Source organism: Chiloscyllium punctatum, chromosome 9 (assembly GCF_047496795.1).
Source record: "Chiloscyllium punctatum isolate Juve2018m chromosome 9, sChiPun1.3, whole genome shotgun sequence".
In the NCBI taxonomy this organism is placed as follows: Eukaryota; Metazoa; Chordata; class Chondrichthyes; order Orectolobiformes; family Hemiscylliidae; genus Chiloscyllium; species Chiloscyllium punctatum.
The window spans coordinates 16,254,679-16,273,035 of NC_092747.1; the positions used below are offsets into that span (position 1 = coordinate 16,254,679).

Here is an 18,357-nt window from a genome sequence, read left to right on the forward strand (position 1 = left end):
TGTTGGGGGCGACCTCATGGAAGTTTCTAAGATTGTGAATGTGCATGGATAGAGTGGAAAGTTTGAGGTTTTTTCGCAGGATGGAGGGATCACTTACTAGGGAAGACAGGTTCAAGGTGCAGAAGGGAAGTTTAAAAGAGATGTGCAAGGCTACATTTTCAGACAAAGAGTGGTGAGGGTCTGGAATGTGCTCCCAGAGGAGGTGGTGGAAGCAGACGCAATAGCAGTATTCAGGAAACGTGTGAATGGTTACAGGAATAGGAAGGGAATGGAGGGATATAAATCCTTTAAGTGAAGACAGTTTTAATATGGAAGGGCAAAATGTGTCAGCGCAGGTTTGAAGGGCTGAAGGGTCTGTCCCCATGCTGTATTGTTCTTTGTTCTTTGTCACTGGGATGGGCAGAAAATGCTGGCCAAACCAGAAAAGTCCACATCCCATCAAATAATAAAACAAGTTACCACCAGAGAAGTTGACACTGAAAATTACTCCCTTCTTAAAAATCCATGAATCAAGTAAGACATAGAAAAAAGGAGTCACACATACCCAAAAGGATGCAGTAGAACCTCAATATTCAGAACTAGATGGGCGGGGAGTATCTTGTTCAGATAATTGATCGTTTGGATAACCAGAAAAAAGTGATAATTTGAGTGCCTGTTATTGACCTTCTCTTGGTTATCTGGCAATGCACACCATAATGCCATTTAGATGATAACTGAATGCTGAATTGCCTAATCCCATTTTTATAGGACCTTACAACCTTGTTCAGATAATCCAAAATTCAGAGAATTGATGTTCGGGTAATCGAAGTTCTAATGTACATCATTTGTCGGGTCACGGGCGTGAAACGTTAACTCTGCTTTCTCTTTAGAGATGTTGCCGGACCTATTGAGATTCTCCAACAATTTCTGCTTATTTCACGTCATTTACAATGTGATGTTTTTATGAAGTAGGCTTGCAATGCCATATTGATGAGGAATTTGTATGGATATACAGAGTGTTCATTATGTTTCTTTTGTTTAGAGAAGTGTTATGTTAATTGAATTTAGTAGGTCTGACATTAAATGTTGCCAAAACCAAAATTTTGCAAAAGCTGGAAAAAGAAAACTTGAATGTAAAATGAAAAAAAACTTTATGAATAGGAATAATTTTCCAACCTTAAATGATTTTGAGTATATGTATTCAATCCCAATCTTCTCTCTGCTCTAAGGAAACAGTCCCAACTTCTTCAATATCTTTCATTTATCTATTCATGAATGTGAGTGTTGCTGGCTTATTGTCCACCCTGAATTGTCCTTCAGAAGGTGCTGGTAAGCCAGTTCACTGAACCACTGCAGTTATCTGCATGTAGGGAGGTCCACAGCACTGTTCAAGAGGGAGTTCCAGGATTCTGAACCAGTGACAATGAAGGATCAGTGACAATGAAGGATTAGTCATATAATTCGAAGTCAGGATGCTGTGTGGCTTGGAGCTGATCTTGCAGGTGGTAGTGTCCCTATATATTTGCTGTCCATATCCTCTCAATGATACCTACTCTCTATCTGCATAACCGAAGTTACTCATCCCTGGAATTCCTGTGAATTTTCTCTGTACTTTGATTATTGTCACATGTATTGAGATACAGTGAAAAGTATTGCTTTGCATGTATTCCAGGCAAATCACACCTTACATCAGGGTAATAGAACAGAATGCAGAATATGGTGTTAAGATACACAGAAAGTACAGAGAAAGAACAACTTTAATATATGAGAGGTTTATTCATAAGTCTGATAGCAATGGGGAAGAAGTTGTTCTTGAATCAGGCCCTTCGGCCCAGCAAGTCCACACCTACCCTCCGAAGAGAAACCCACCCAGACCCATTCCCCTACATTCACCCCTGACTAATGCACCCAACACTACGGGCAATTTAGCATGGACAATTCACCGAACCTGCACATCTTTGGACTATGGGAGGAAACCTAGTTCATGTATTCTTCTGCCTGAAATAAGTGGGTGAAAGAGAGTATATGCAGGGTAGGACAGAGTTTGATTATGTTGGCTGCTTTCCCAAGGGAGTGGGAAGTATAAATGGAGTCAATGGATGGAAGGCTGGTTTTCATGATTGACTGGGCTGCATTCACAACGCTCTGTAATTTCTTACTCCAATGGCATCACATTCTTCCTAAACTATGGTGCCCAGAACTGAAGACAATGCTCCAACTGGAGATAAGTCAATGTTTTAGGCTTGTACGCCTTTGTTTTGCCATGGGGTGCCTCAGTCTGAACATTGAACACGAGATAGCACACCTACACCCAATGAATGGCTTGTCTTGCCCAATGCCATTTGCTAGAGTATAAGCTGCCTCAAACCTTCCCTCATTGCTCTCCATGTCCTCCTGTGCAAACAAACCTAATGTGATGGGGAAAAAAAATGCTTTTCACTCAGAGAGTAGTTAGTGTGCGGAATGCACTGCCTGGAAATGTGGTGGAGGCAGGTTCAATTTAGACATTCAAGAGGGCATTGTTTGTGGATAGACATGGTGTGTATGGCTGTGGAGAAAAGGCAGGAGATTGGCATTGGACAATAGAGCTGTATGTAGGCACAATGAGCCAAATGGCCATCATAATTTTATGATTCTGTCCTAAAAAGCAGGACGATGCCAAAATCCATGATGGCCTGCACTGTATGTGTATAACATGCTGTTTCTCAAATCCAAAATTTAAAAAGGCTGTTCATTTAAAATGGCTTCTGTATTAAAGGGATTCTGAGTTGCAACAGGCACTTCATTGCCTTGTCATTGTATAACTTTCTCTTTATTCATTTGTTCATGAAATATGGACATCACTCGCTGAGTCAGCATTTGCCAGAAGACAGTTAAGAGTCTGTCACACTGTTGTGGGTCTGGAGTCACATGTAGGCCAGGCCAAGTAAGAATGGTGGATTTCCCTCCCTAGTGAACGAGATAGCTTTTATGACAATTAGCTGTGATTACATGGTTGCCATTAGGCTAGCTTTGTATTTCAATTATACAGTCATAGAGTCATAGAGATGTACCGCATGGAAACAGACCCTTCGGTCCAACCCATCCACGCTGACCAGATATCCCAACCCAATCTAGTCCCACCTGCCAGCACCCAGCTCATATCCATCCAAACCCTTTCCATCCATATACCCATCCAAATGCCTTTTAAATATTGCAATTGTACCAGACTCCACCACTTCCTCTGGCAGATCAGTCCATATACGTACCACCATCTGTGTGAAAAGGTTGCCCCTTAGGTCTCCTTTATATCTTTCCCCTCTCAGCCTAAACCTATGTCTTCTAGTTCTGGACTCCCCGACCCCAAGGAAAAGACTTTGTCTATTTACCTTATCCATGCCCCTCATGATTTTGTAAACTTCTATAAGGTCACCCCTCAGTCTCCGACATTCTAGGAAAAACAGCCCCAGCCTGTTCAGCTTCTCCCTATAACTTAAATCCTCCAACCCTAGCAACATCCTTGTAAATTTTTTCTGAATCCTTTCAAGTTTCACAACATCTTTCCAATAGGAAGGAGACCAGAATTGCACACAATATTCCAATAGTGGCCTAACCAATGTCCTGTACAGCCGCAACATGACCTCCCAACTCTTGTACTCAATACTCTGACCGATAAAGGAAAGCATACCAAACGCCTTCTTCACTATCCTATCCACCTGTGACTCCACTTTCAAGGAGCTATGAACCTGCACTCCAAGGTCTCTTTGTTCAGCAACACTCCCTAGGGACTTACCTAATTCCTACAAAAAAATCATATTCAAATTTAGATCGAAACCTATGTTCTCAGTTCTACTGGTGTGGTATTATGGGAAATATTTAACATAACATGATGGGAAAAATTGGTCAATTCATGAGTTATAATTGAGTAAGTTAAAAGCATGTGAAAAAAGGTCAGAAACAGTAAACATCACATAGGCTGCATTCTTCATCTTGTAACAGTTCCTTGTATATTTTGACCTGCGGATCTTAGTCTAAACCAAAGGTCCGTATAATAGAAACAGAGTTATGGAATAACACAAATGATTAATTTTTTTTGACTAGGGTTCAGTGTTACAGGTGATGGACATTTCATGATAAGCTGTAATTGCTCAGCATATTTTAAAATATATAATGTTTTCCTTTTCTTTTGTAAAGGCGCGAAAATTGGAAGGGAAATAGCGACCGATTTGGATCCTTCCTCTTGCCAAGTTTCAGCCAAACTGCTGCAGTATTTACAATAAAGGCTGATTATTGTCACTTCAATTGATTTTTTGAGTATTGTTGATTTATTTTGCTCTCACTGATCCCTGCTAATTAAATTCTCCTTTGACACTGACCCACTAATATTACCATTATGCCATTACTTTCCCCCGTTTTACTACCCACAAGAAAATGGAAGATAATATTATGAAGTTAAAGCTTCCCAACTAATTGTTCAAAATCTACTTCAGGAGATTTCTAAGGATTTCTTATGTGGGTGTTCCTTTTCATAGGTGAGAAGGTCCACATCCTACCCAGTGTGAACATGTGTCATGATATATCTGAACAATCTTATTTCTGATTGAAAAGAAAGGAGCCTGCTGGAGAAACTCATCAGGTCTGGCAGCATCTTTGGAGAGAGAAACAGAATTAATGTTTCGAGTCTGGTGTGTCTCTGCTGAGTTTCTCCAGCATTGTGTTAGTTTCAGATTTCCAGAATCTGCAGTATATTTTGTCACTATCTTCAAGGTGAATTATTAATGTTAGACACGTTATGTTATACATTTATAACCAATTTGTTTGTTTTAGGTTCGAGAAGTGAACAGTGCCAAATATGTCATGAGTAGAGATCATGGGAAAAGATATTCAGTGAAAATCAGGGCAACAGTGAATGATATGTGCTTCAAAAGCACTCTCTGGAGTGAGTGGAGTAAACCCCTCAATATTGGTAAGGACATCCCTTTAGGTTAACCTTATGAAATCACAGTGATACATTTGCATTTGTTCAGTTGCTAACCCTTGAGAGGGTTCAGAAAAGATTTACAAGGATGTTGCCAGGGTTGGAGGGTTTGAGCTATATGGAGAAACTGAATAGGCTGGGGCTCCTCTCCCTGCAGCATGTGTCAGATGAATAAATAACCAAGGTTTTTTTTCCCTGGGTGGGGGAGTGCAAATCTGGAGCGCATAGATTGAGGGTGAGAGGGGAAAGATTTAAAAGGAACCTAAGGGGCAAATTTTTCACATCGAGGGCGGTGCATGTATGGAATGAGCTGCCAGAGGAAGTGATGGAGGCTGGTACAATTGCGACATTTAAAAAGCATCTGGATGAGTAAATGAGTAGGAAAAGTTTAGAGGGATATGAGCCAAATGCTGGTAAAGTAGATGAATTTTGGATATCTGATCAATATGGACAAGTGTGTTGTCGTGCTGTACATCTCTATGACTCTATGATTCAATTGCTTTTAACACAGAGTCTGGAGGTAACAGTGGTGCAGACAAGGATTTCAGCAGCAGTTGGGTCAAACCAGGAGTGGGGACATGGCAATGTTACAAAGGTAGAAATATGCAGATCATGCCTATTGAGGGTTTGGAAGATCCCATTAGGATTGACAACGATTGAAAATGGCTTGTCCTCAAACCGCTCACTCTGTTTCTTGCTCCACAGTTGTCACCATAACTGTTGAGTTCCTCAAGCACTTCTAGTTTTGAATTTTTGAAAATTATTTGGTAGCTGAGGAGGGATTGTTGGAACAGGCAGCTGGAATGAGGAGTGTGAGCTGTGTGATCCTGACTTGTCCCTCAGCACTGCATTGGAGTGTGACTTCTCTGCCAGAGTAGAGCTTGAAATTAGAAAGTTGCCACTCGCACATCAACAAGCCCAACGTCTCGTGCTCAGCTGTGCATTCTTGAGACTTATCTCCAGTTGTCTTATTTATTTGTTGCACAATAAACATTTAACCAGTTATATTAATTGATAAATCCTATATTATTAATATTTATTAAGTATGTTGTATTCATTTTGTACTCTTCTCATTGTCCCTGTGTTCCCTCGAGTTCACAGTGACCAATTAAAGATTTAAAAAAAGAGGAGGAAAATATGGAAGGGTATGTGATCTTGATACGTGGATGATACCAATGAGTAAAGGAATATTGTCTTCTTGCTTTCAGAGATCGAGATGAAGAATTTCTCCCTTTCAACAATTATAGCAGTGGTCACACTTAATTTTATTGCAATGGTTTTGGTGCCGATATTCATCTGTACAAAGTAAGTTATTCCTCTGTCTACATTTAGTAATCATAGATTAGTCTACTATTGAAGGAGCCCACTCCATGGGTCTTGTGGTCATGTGCTTACCTTTAAATCAGTGGTTTCACCTGCCACATAGGTGTTTTCTAACATGTGTGAACAGGTTGGTACCTTTTTTTTCGAGAAGGAGCCTATTCAACCCATTGTACCTGGAACAATCCAGCTAGGCCCAATCCCTTGCTCGTTTCCCCATACTTTTCTCCTGCAGCGACATATAGAAACCTAGGAAATAGGTGCAGGAGTAGGCCAATTGACCTCTCAAGCCTGTATACGGCTAATCATGCAATTTCAATATCCCACTCCTACCTTCTCTCCATACCCCTTGATCCCTTTAGTAGCTAGGGTCACATCCAACCCCCCTCTTGCATCTATCTAATGAATTGGCCCAACAGCCTCCTGTGGAAGAGAATTCCACAGGTTCACAATTCTGAGTGTAGAAACTCTTCCTCATCTCAATCCCGAATGGCTTGCTCCATATTCCTATACTGTGACCTGTAGTTCTGGACTTCCCCAACATCAGAACATACTTCCCACATTGAGCCTGTCCAGTCCCATCAGGAATTTATACATTCCTACCATTTTCTATTTGAAAGTTACAAGTGGAGTTTCTTCCATCACCCGATCAGGCAGCAAATCCCTCCCTAACCAAATTCTAAGTTCATTTAGCATTCATCTTAAATCTGTGCAATCTGGTTATCAACTTGCATGTACGTCAAAAGCTTTGATTTATATAAAGGCTTCAATTTAATAAAAACTCCTAAGACTCCTCACAGACCCATTATTTGACAATCAAACACCAAAGAAGATATTACGGCACATGACCCATGCCTCATCAGGAAGGTAGGATGTCTGGTTCGATTCCACCCTAAGGTGACAGGCACTGGGGAGTTTGCACATTCTCCCCGAGTCTGTGTGCATGTGCTCTGGTTTTCTCTCACAGTCCAAAGATGTGCAGGTTAGATGCATTGGCCATGCTAAAATTGTCCATAGTTGTAGTTGTGAGTATGTTCGCCGAGCTGGGAGGTTGATTTGCAGACATTTCGTCCCCTGTCTAGGTGGCATCTTCAGTGCTTCGGAGCCTCCTGTGAAACGTTTTTGTACTGTGCCTTCTGGAATTTATTTGGTTCCATTCCTGCTGCTTCCGGTTGTCGGTATATTAGATCTAGGTAAATGTGTTTATTGATGGAGTCCATGAATGAGTTGCATACCTCTAGAAATTCTCTGGCTGTCCTCTGCTTAGCTTTCCTATGATCGTTGTGTTGTCCCAGTCGAATTTGTGGTCCTTGTCATCTATGTGTATGGTTACTAGGGACAGCTGGTCATGGCATTTAGTGGCTAGTTGTTATAGATGCGGATTGCTAGTTGTCTGCTTGTTTGTTCAATATAGTGTTTCATGTGGCCTTTGACTGTGTCCAGAAGACACATTACAGCAGTGCTTCGCAGGAGGGTCTCTAGGATTGAAGATGTCCTCAACAGGGGACAAAATGTCTGCAAATCAACTTCGACAAACATACCCATAACTACAGCAACTGGCAGCCAACCTACAAGTCTTTACGCTCACCTTGAATTGTCCATAGTGTCCAGGCATGTGTAGGCTAGGTATCCATCTAAGCCAAGCAAAATGTGGGTTATAGGGATAAAGCGGGTTTGGGTGGGATGTTTTTTGGAGGCTTGGTGTGGACTTGATGGGCCGAATGGCCTGATTCCACTTTGTAAGGATTCTATGATTCTTTAAGGAGCATCTTAAGGGTGTTAGAGAAACAGAGAGGTTTAGGAATAGTATTACAGAGTTTAGGACTTCAGCAACTAAAGATATAGTTGACAACTGGGGAGGGGTTTAGAATTGGTTTACCCCAAAGGCTAGAGCTAAAAGAACACAGGTATCGAGAAGAGTTCTGAAGCTGTAGGAGGTAACCCACATAGGAAGGATTTATAAGGATCTATGAGGCTATGGGCCAATGCTTCCCAAACTTTTTTCAATGTCACCCAATTTTAAGGTTTGTGTGAGGTGGTGCAGAAAATCTTCTCAAACAAGAAAAGGGAGTCAGAGCACACAACCCCAACATTGCAACTCTTGATATCCACTTAGGTTGCCAATCCTAATATTCTGCCACAGAAGAATGAGTAAAACAAGATGAGATTTATTAAAGTTAGCACCAAGAGTCCAACTTTTGCTTAAAATTGTTTGACCAGAATCCAATGTAAGTAGGGGAAAACATAATAATATGGGTGCGTGAAGACATGGACAGTGGAGCTTTCGATGCCATCAAGATGGTAAGAATGTAGCCAAAGCAGTGCATGTCCCACCTTATAGGGCACTAGTGGGTGGACAAAATACTTACTGTATTTTAACTGTATTGGTCTAGTGGTTGGAAGAAATTCAAAGAAGATTTGCCAAACTATTATCCAGATGGGACAGTAGTCTTTTGAAGAAAGGAAAGGCTAGGCCTGTATCCACTCAAAGTTGGAAGAGTAAGAGACAACTTGACTGAATCATATAAGATCCCGGTGAATATTGAAAGGGTGGGAATACAAAAAGAGAATGGGGAGAAACAGAGAATCTAAAACTAGGGACCACTTAAAAATAAGTGATCACTCATTTAAGTTAAAGATAACAAGTCGACTTTAATTATTTTTTGAACTCTATATGACAGGGGAGTGAAAGGGGAGTTATAGTCCAACAGGTTTATTTGGAAGCACTAGCTTTCGAGGCACTGTCTCTTCATCAGGTGGTTGTGGAACATGACCATACGACACAGAATTTGCAGCAAAGGGTTACAGTGTCATGAAGTTATTATGATATCACCCGGTGTTGTGTGATATTTAACTGAAGCTGTTTAATATATCATTATAACTCCATGACACTGTAACCCCTTTGCTATAAATTCTTTGTCGTATTGTCATGTTCCACAACCACCTGATGAAGAGACAGTACATTGAAAGCTAGTGCTTCCAAATCAACCTGGTGGACTATAACCTGATGCTATGTGAGTTTCAACTTTGTCAACCCCAATCCAACACCGGCACCTCCAAATCATAACATTGAGGTCAATTCTTAACAAGCAAGGGGATGAAGGTGGCACGGTGGCTCAGGGGTTAGCACAGGGACCCGGGTTCAATTCCAGCCTCAGGCGACTGGAGTTTGCATGTTCTTTCCGTGACTGCGTGGGTTTCGTCCGGGTGCTCCGGTTTCCTCCCACAATCCAAAGATGTGCAGGTTGGGTGAATTGGCCATGCCACTGTTAGGGATTAGTCAGGGATAAATGTAGGATCGGGGAATGGGTACTATTTGGAGGGTCGGTGTGGACTTGTGCTGAAGAGCCTGTTTCCATTGTGTAGGGAACTTAATCTAATCATGAAGGGTTAATGGAGGTAGGTATATTTGTGGAGCAATCAGAGCAGTCATGACTGTACTGAATGGAAAAGCAGGCTCAAGTGACTGAGTGGCCTATTCCAACTCCTAATCAGTAAGTTTGAAAGTGTATGAAAGGCTGCAGGCAGGATGAGGAGAAGAAGGAGGGATAATTTCTCATAGTCACAGTCATAGAGACTATCAAGCCAGGTTTTGATAAGAAGTATTTCCATACTGTTGCAAGGGTAGAAACCAACAACACAGACATTGTGTTCCATGCAATGTAGACATGGATTTTGGAGGAGATTTGGGCACCACATTGAAGGAATGAAAAGAGACATAGTAGTGGGTCAGGATGGAGGGCTCAAGGTTTGAATGTGTAAGCAAAGAGTTGATGAAGGAAGATTTGAAAGAGAAGGCATCAGTACATGAGGACTGAGGAAGATAACAAGTGACATGGGGTCAGAAAATTCAAGTTGGCAGTATAGTGGGAATAGGATTTATGCGGCAGAATGTCAAGATGATCAATATGATGTTGAAAATTTAAGAAACATTAGCTTGGTCATCGAGTGGGAGGGAGACAGTTGAGTCATTCATAAGATTAAAAGAGTGTGACCAAAAAACAAAGTAGGTTCCTCACTGTTGTTTTGGAGCTGAGGATGGAGAAGAAAATATGATGGGGATGGAGAAGTCAAGTTGACAGTGGAGAACAGAAGCCAGAACTTATCTTTGCACTCCCAAATGATTCTCAAATAGTGCGTAGTTGTGGCAGAGGAGATGGTCTTTAATGTGGTCAGATTTGGTGACGCGTATTTAAACCTGTTGTCTGCCACATCCATTCAAGTTTGACTACCCTGGACTGAATGGGAATGTAAAAGAAGATTGTGTCAGGGGAAAACAGTCAGGATGAGAGAAAGTAGTGGTTTTAATTAAAACCGCTTTACTTACTATATTAGAACCATTCATAATTTTAGACATGCTATCAAATCTCTGAAATACTTTGTTTTCAGGAGAACAAACTGAAAAATTGTTATGAAAGGTAAGTTTAATAAATATTAAAAATGGCGAAATTGATTGCAATAATTGACTTACCCTTGCTGAATGACCTTTTAGTAGTGAAATCACACATATAAAAATGTGAAAAGATGAGACTCTGGGACTACTTAGTCCAATCCATTTTGAGTTTCCATTTTGGCCATCTATGAGTACTTTAATGAAGAAAATCCCAAGCCTGGTTCATCCTTCCTGAAAGTTGTAAACTTTCAATTCTCATACTATGCATAATAATCTCAGGAGGAATTATCATGAATGTATTGAACTGAATTGAGTTGAATAGAATTAGCTTTCTTGTCACGTACTGAAATACATGCAGTAAAAAGTTTGCATGTCTCCACTTACAGTACCACCTTAGATACAAAGGTATATCTTCTTCAGTTACAAGGTCTTAGAAAAATAGAAAAATAAAAACTGACATTGTAGAAATAAAAGTTCAGAATAAAGGCCTTCCAACCCAGACCATGCTGGCATCAGGTGACACTGTATCTTGGCTTCAGACCATGCCAGGTTTCACCTCAAGGTTCATGAAGTTGGGACATTGCTCTGGGATCACCTCAAGACTGGGAGGCCGTGATGAGGCCATGCCAAGCTGAGAGACCACCACATACAGCCAGAAGACCAAGAGGAAGCCACGTCAGGCGGCTGCCACATGGGGACGCTACACCAGGCTGGTGTGGTGGAGGGAAACCACACCACACTTGGGGAAAGCCTCAGAGGTCTGCTATGCCAGGCTGGGAGAGCACCTCACCACACCGTGGGGGCTGCCACAGGTGGTTGCTACACCTGGCCAGAAGGGCACCTCACGACACTTGGGGTGGGGGTTGCCTCAGCAGGGCCGCTACACCAGGCCGGAAGGCACCACACCACACTTGGGGCCTGTCACAGTGGGCCACTATGCCAGGCCAAGAGGAAGCCATGCCAGGAGGCTGCCACGGGAGGACGCTACCACATCGTGTATGCGCTGAAGCCAGTGGTCATCAGCGGCCAGAAGTCGTTGGAGGTGTGAGAGAAGAAGGAGAAAAGAACACAAAGAGGGAAAAAAAAGAGAAGATAAAGATTGGCGGAGGGCATGAGCTCCAGCCGAGGCATCCTATTCTACGGCCATCTTGGACTGGACATCATACAGATAGATATATAATGTAGGTAGATATACTGTTACCATGTAAAAAAACAGAGTTCATGTTCTTGAATAAAGGTAGACAACATGATCCCTTTCCTCAAGCTACAAATTGCTGAGTCAGGGAAACATTTGCAGCTAAGTAGAGAGCAGGGTTGTCCGAGGATATATCTACCTTCTGCTAGAAACTGCGATAATTTGAAATAATTCTTCTAATATTTTGCCCTATTTTCAATATGGTAGTGAGGTCCCTTGGCTGGGAGGTGTGAGAATAGTGTGCAGGCTAGAGGCCATGTTATTTAAGTCATCAATCACAGCCTCAAAATAGGATAGGCCATTTAGGACTAAGGCAAGGAATCATAGAATCTCTACAGTGCAAATGGGGTCATTTGTCCCAACTAGCCCACACTAACCCACTGAAGAGCATTCCATCCCATCCCATCCCTGTAGCCCCATATCTACCATTGTTAACCCACCTAGTCTGCACATCCCTAGACACGATAGGTAATTTACATGGTCAACCCACCTAACCTGCACATCTTTGGATTATGGGAGGAAATGGAAGGATCCGGAGGAAACCCACACAGCCACGGGTGGGATTTGCAAACTCCACACAGACAGTTGCTTGAGGGTGGAATTGAACCCAATTCCTGGTGTTGTGAGGCAGCAGTGATGACCAGTAAGCCACTGTGCTGAATCTAAAGAAAGAGGGGGAATTTCTTAACTCACAAGCTTGTGAATCTTTAGGATTCTCAACTTTAGAGATCAATGGAAACTTGTTCATCGACCAGATAAAAGGCAGAGATTAATATATTTCTACACGTTAACTGTATTAATTGGTACAGGGATAGTACTGGAAAATGACATTGAGGCAATAAACCATGATCTGATTGAATGGTGGAGTGTCTGGAGGGGCTGAATGGCCTATTCCTGTTCCTATTTCTTCAGTTCCCATGATAACTTCACCAAAATATTCTAAAAATAACATGGCTGTACTTTTGTATTCTTACCAGGTTCAACTTATGGTCAAAAGTGTGTCAACCAATCCCTGATCCTAAGGAGAATTTCAGAGGCCTCTTTGAAGAATGTGATGGTGATTTTAAGGTATCAAGCTAAACTAATGAATAACAGAGACAGAAAAAAACCCCACAGGACATGTAAAATTGTCATTGTTTATTCTGGGTGAAGCTGATAGGGGTCCGGGCAATTTGGGTTATAACGAGATTGGTGGCAGAATAGAATGAGCAATCCAACAAGGCCTGTTTTGACATTTCAAGCCTCTCACTCCATCATTGTGACAAGCACTGAAGTGAGATTCTTGCCAGGCAGAGTTGAGTTGACAATAAGGTGGATTATTGCTGGTTAAATGCCTTGTTAATGGCTCAAGATGTTTCATTAACATGTGGCTTCCTATCTTATCAAACATGGAGAAATCTTGACATGGCAATCAGAGTGAGTACCGCTGAATGATATTCCTGTTGGACATCGGACAGCAACAACTCATGGTCACCTGTACACGCAACCGCACCCATGGACATTGGCACCTGAAATGTGCCAGCCTCCAAGATTCTACATGGCATATTTCTGATCTAATTGCAAGACTCTTCTGTGCTTTAATCCTGTACCTCAGGCTGTACTGTCAACTCTCATTGTGATACTACAGCCCAGCTCATAGATTGGCCCAGGCTGCATCTCTGGGCTCTTTCCTTGCTGTCACAGTGCCTACTCACTCTGAATCTGCCTGGATGTTCACAGCACCTCTGCATTACCCTGCACTTTTGCACCTTGCCCCCTCAGCATAACAGGTTCAGAATACTACTGTCATGTTTAATGTAGATATCAAGCCAGGAAGATTGTTATGGTTTTCAGCAGGCCTTCTATTAAGTGAAATGATAGAGCTTTCGTCAGGGGAGCGTAAAAAGTCAAGAGCAGCCTCCAGTATCCATCCAGATGTTTGACCACTGCCAGTCAGGTACTCGGCGTGGTCAGAATCAGGATGTGGTCCATATCAGAGATGAGGAGAAAGGGAGGACTGCAGCTGTTGGAGATCAGAGTCAAAAAGTGTTGGCGTTGGAAAAGCACAGCAGATCATTTCTGAAGAAGAGCTTATACCCGAAACATCGACTCTCCTGCTCCTTGAATGCTGCCTGACTGGCTGTGCTTTTCCAGCACCACACTCTTTCAGTCAGAGATGAGGAACCAACTGTCAGGCATCCCAACACCTCTCTCAACTCTTTTCTTCATGCTGTGGCTGTTTTCCCCCTGGAATGTTTATCTGAGAAGTATTGCTTTTGCTCTGTGGCTCACTAGTCATCCCTCACCTTTGAGTCAAAGAATTATGAACTCAAGTCTTATTCTACATTGTCACGTTAAACTCTGAGGTAAGAATGCACTGTTGAAGCCGCTGGCATTCAGAAGTGAAAGTTGTCTGTCTCTCAGATGGGTGGGAAATATCTGGGATAATATTTTGAAGGAGGGTACTCTCTGGTATCCTAGGCACAGACACTGGATCAATCACTTTCTCATAGCTGTTATGGAAAACCCATAGTGTGCAGGTTTGTCACCATGTTTCTACATTATAACAATGACTCACTTTAACTGTCTGTAAATAATGGTGAGACAGAACTGACTCCGTTACATAAATGCAAGATCTTCCTCCTTTTTTTAATCAGATGCCCAGGGATAGAAGAAGATTTCAATCAATCACTTTACTAACATTACATCAGCTGCTGTGACGCAATATGCACCCATACCCCAAGACCATTTGTCTGAGCTTCTGGATTACTAGACCTTACCACTCTACCACTGTCCTCCCTTCTAAAAGAAGAGCAAGAAGAAACTCTGTTAATAAGATCATGAGGTGGAGGAGCAGAAGTAGACCATTCAGCCCATCGAGCCTGCTCCGCCATAAGATCATGGTTGATCAGATAACCTTCAATTCTATATTCCTGCCTTTTCCTCCTGATCCTTGATTCCCTTAGTCATTAAAAATCTGGCCATCTCAGCCTTGAATATATTCAATTCTCTTGAGAACCCGGTTGAAAAACAAGTCCACAGATTCATTACCTTCTGAGAGAAGAAATGTCTCCTCATCCCTGTTTAAATGAGCAACTCCTTATTCTGATCCTCTGGTCCTAGACTTTCTCTCAAGGGGAATCAAGTTTTTCACATTCATCCTGTCAGATCCCTTTCGTATCTTTTAATAAGGTCACCTGTCATTCTTCTAAATTCCAAAGAATCTAAGCCCAATTTACTCAATCTCTCCTCATAAGGAAAACGCTGCATACCCAGGAGCAACCTTGTGAACCTCAACTGGACTGTTTCCGATGTCAATGAATTTTTCCTTATATAAGGAGGCCAAACCTATTCTCAGTAATCCAGAAGTGGTTTGACTAGTGGCTGACTAGTGGCTTTTATGGTTTTCACAAACCCTTGCTACGTTTGTAATCCAATCCCATTGCAAAAAAGGCCATCATTCCATTTTCCTTCCCCAGTCCCTACTAACATTGAATAGCACCCTCAGTGATGCTCAAACATGGAGGATGCCTGCTTTACAAGGACAAATAACCTTGCAGCACCATCTCCCAACCTCATGGTGCACCAACGTGTTATTCTAGTCTCATTTGCCAACATTTGGCCCATATATGTCTAAGCTCTTCCGATTCATGTATCCATCCAGATGCCTTTTAAATGCTAGACTTGAACCAGCCTCCACCACTTCCTCTGGCAGTTCATTCCACACACTCACCACCCTTTGTATCAAGTTCCCCCTTAAGTCCCTTTTAAGTTTTTCCTCTCACCTTAAACCTCTGCCCTCTAGTTTTGGACATCCCCACCTTGGGAAAAAGACTTTGGCAATTCATATTATCCATGCCTTTCATGATTTTATAAACCTCTATAAGGTTAGCCTTCAGCCTCCAAAGCTCCCTATAGCTCAAACCCTTCAATCCCAGGGAAATCCTTGGAAATCTTTTCTGAACCCTTTCAAGTTTCACAACATCCTGCTAATCGAAGGGAGACCAGAATTGAAGGCAGTGTTCCAAAAGTAGCATAATCAATGTCCTGTACAACCGCAACATGACATCCCAACAGCTATACTCAATTCACTGACCAATGAAAGCAAGTGTACCAAATGCCTTCTTCACTACCCTGTCTACCTGTGACTCCACCTTCAAGGTCACTTTGCTTGGCAACACTCCCCAGGACCATACCAGAAAGGGTATATGTCCTGCCCTGATTTGTCTTAACAAAATGCAATGCCTCACATTTATCTAAATTAAACTTCATCTACCATTCCTCGGCCCATCGACCCATCTAATTAAAGTCTCATTATATTCTGAGATAATCTTCTTCATTAGAGTGGTGCTGGAAAAGCACAGCAGGTCAGGCAGCATCCGAGGAGCAGAGAAGTTGACGTTGATTTTCCTGCTCCTCGGATGCTGCCTGACCTGCTGTGCTTTTCCAGCACCGCTCTAATCTTGACTCTAATCTCCAGCACCTGCAGTAGCCACTTCCACCTAACCTTCTTCGTTGTCCACTGCACCACCAATTTTGGTGTCATTTACAAACTTACCAGTTGTTCCTCTTTTATTCATATCCAAATATTCCATATAAATGAGAAAAAGCTGTGGTCCCAGTGCCAATCCTTGCAGTACACTGCTAGTCACAGACCTCCAATTCCAAAAATAACCCTCCACCATCACCCTCTGTCTCCTACCTTCAAGCCAATTTTGTATCTAAATGACTAGCTGTCCCTTGATACCATTTGATCCAACCTTACTAACCAGTCTACCATGTGAAACCTCGTTGAATGCCTTGCTGAAGTCTATATAGACAACATCCACCACTCTGCCTTCATCAATCTTCTTGGTCACTTCTTCAAAAAACATGATCATGTTCATGAGAGAGGATTTCCCACACACAAAGCCCTGTTGACTATCTGTAGTCAGTCCTTGCCTTTCCAAATACATGTAGGTCCTGTCCTACAGAGTCCCCTCCAGCAATTTACCCACTTCTGACTTCAGATTCACTGGTCTATAGATCTCTGGCTTTTCCGTGTCACCTTTTAAAAATAATGGGACCATATTAACCACCACCCAGGCTTCCGGCACCTCACCTGCGGCTATTGATTAAAGAAATACAGAGGAATCTTGATTATCCGGCATTTGATTATCCGAATATCGGATTATCCAGCAAAATCGCAAGGTCCCGATGCTCGGCTAAACTATGCTATGCTGCATTTGATTATCTGGAATTCAATTAACCAAATGGAATACTGCCTGCCTGTGTCCTTTTGATAATCAAGGTTCCCCTGTATCTCAGCAAGGGGCCGAGAAATCATTTCCCTGGTCTCCCACAGAGGTCTAGGTTACACCTGATCATGTCCTGGGTGTCACGGTGGCACAGTGGTCAGCATTGCTGCCTCACAGCACCAGAGACTCGGGTTTAGTTCCTGCCTCAGGCGACAGACTGTGTGGAGTTTGCTCATTCTCCCTGTGTCTGTGTGGGTTTCCTCCCACAGTCCAAACATATGCAGGTTAGATGAATTGGCTGTGCTAAATTGCCCGTAGTGTTAGGTGTAGGGGAATGGGTGTGGGTCGGTGTGGACTTGTTGGGCTGAAGAGCCTGTTTCCACACTGTAAGTAATCTAATCGTTATGCATTTTAACCGTCCAGCACCTCCTCCTCTGTAATATCTGAACACTTTTCAAGATGTCATTATTTATCTCCCTACTTTCCTTTTCTCCCACAAACTTCTCCACAGTAAACACCGATGCAAAATACTTGTTTAGCACATCTCCCTTCTCCTGTGATTATTAGCCACTGTCCAGTCTTCTGGCACCTCACCCATGGCTATTGATGAGACAAGTATCTCAGCAAAAGGCCCATAAATCTCTTCCAGCTTGCCTCACATTTCTGGGATACACCTAATCAGATCTCAGGAATTTATCTGTATTTATGTATTTTAGGACTCCAGCACTTCCTTTTCTGTAATATGAAAACTTTTGAAGATATCACAGTTTATTTCTCCAAGTTCGCGAGCTTTCATATACTTTGCCACAGTAAATACTGATACAAAATGTTTGTTTAGTATCTTACCCATCTTCTACAGTTCCACACAGAGATGACCTTGTTGAACTTTAAGGGGCCTTATTCTTTCCCTGGTTATTCTTTTGTCCTCAATGTATTTAGAGTCAGAGAGTCATAGAGATGTACAGGATGGAAACAGACCCTTCGGTCCAACCCATCCACGCCGACCAGTAATCCCAACCCAATCTAGTCCCACCTGCCAGGACCCGGCCCATATCCCTCCAAACCCTTCCTATTCATATACCCATCCAAATGCCTCTTAAATGTTGCAATTGTACCAGCCTCCACCACATCCTCTGGCATCTCATTCCATACACATACCACCCTCTGCGTGAAAAAGTTGCCCCTTAGGTCTCTTTTATATCTTTCCTCTCTCACCCTAAACCTATGCCCTCTAGTTCTGTACTCCCCGACCCCAGGGAAAAGACTTTGCCTATTTATCCTATCCATGCCCCTCATA

General features: G+C 42.4%; 1 protein-coding gene across 4 annotated transcripts in view; it reads left to right on the top strand.

Moving 5' to 3' along the window:
• Positions 1-18,357, top strand: part of LOC140481158 (interleukin-5 receptor subunit alpha-like) — a 58,003-nt gene that overhangs the window by 37,112 nt on the left and 2,534 nt on the right. For all 4 annotated transcript variants that reach the window (XM_072576920.1, XM_072576918.1, XM_072576921.1 and 1 more), the window contains 3 exons: positions 4,786-4,924; positions 6,145-6,241; positions 12,822-12,912. In XM_072576920.1, the coding sequence (XP_072433021.1) occupies positions 4,786-4,924; positions 6,145-6,241; positions 12,822-12,912 (327 nt within the window). The remainder of the gene's footprint in view (positions 1-4,785; positions 4,925-6,144; positions 6,242-12,821; positions 12,913-18,357) is intronic.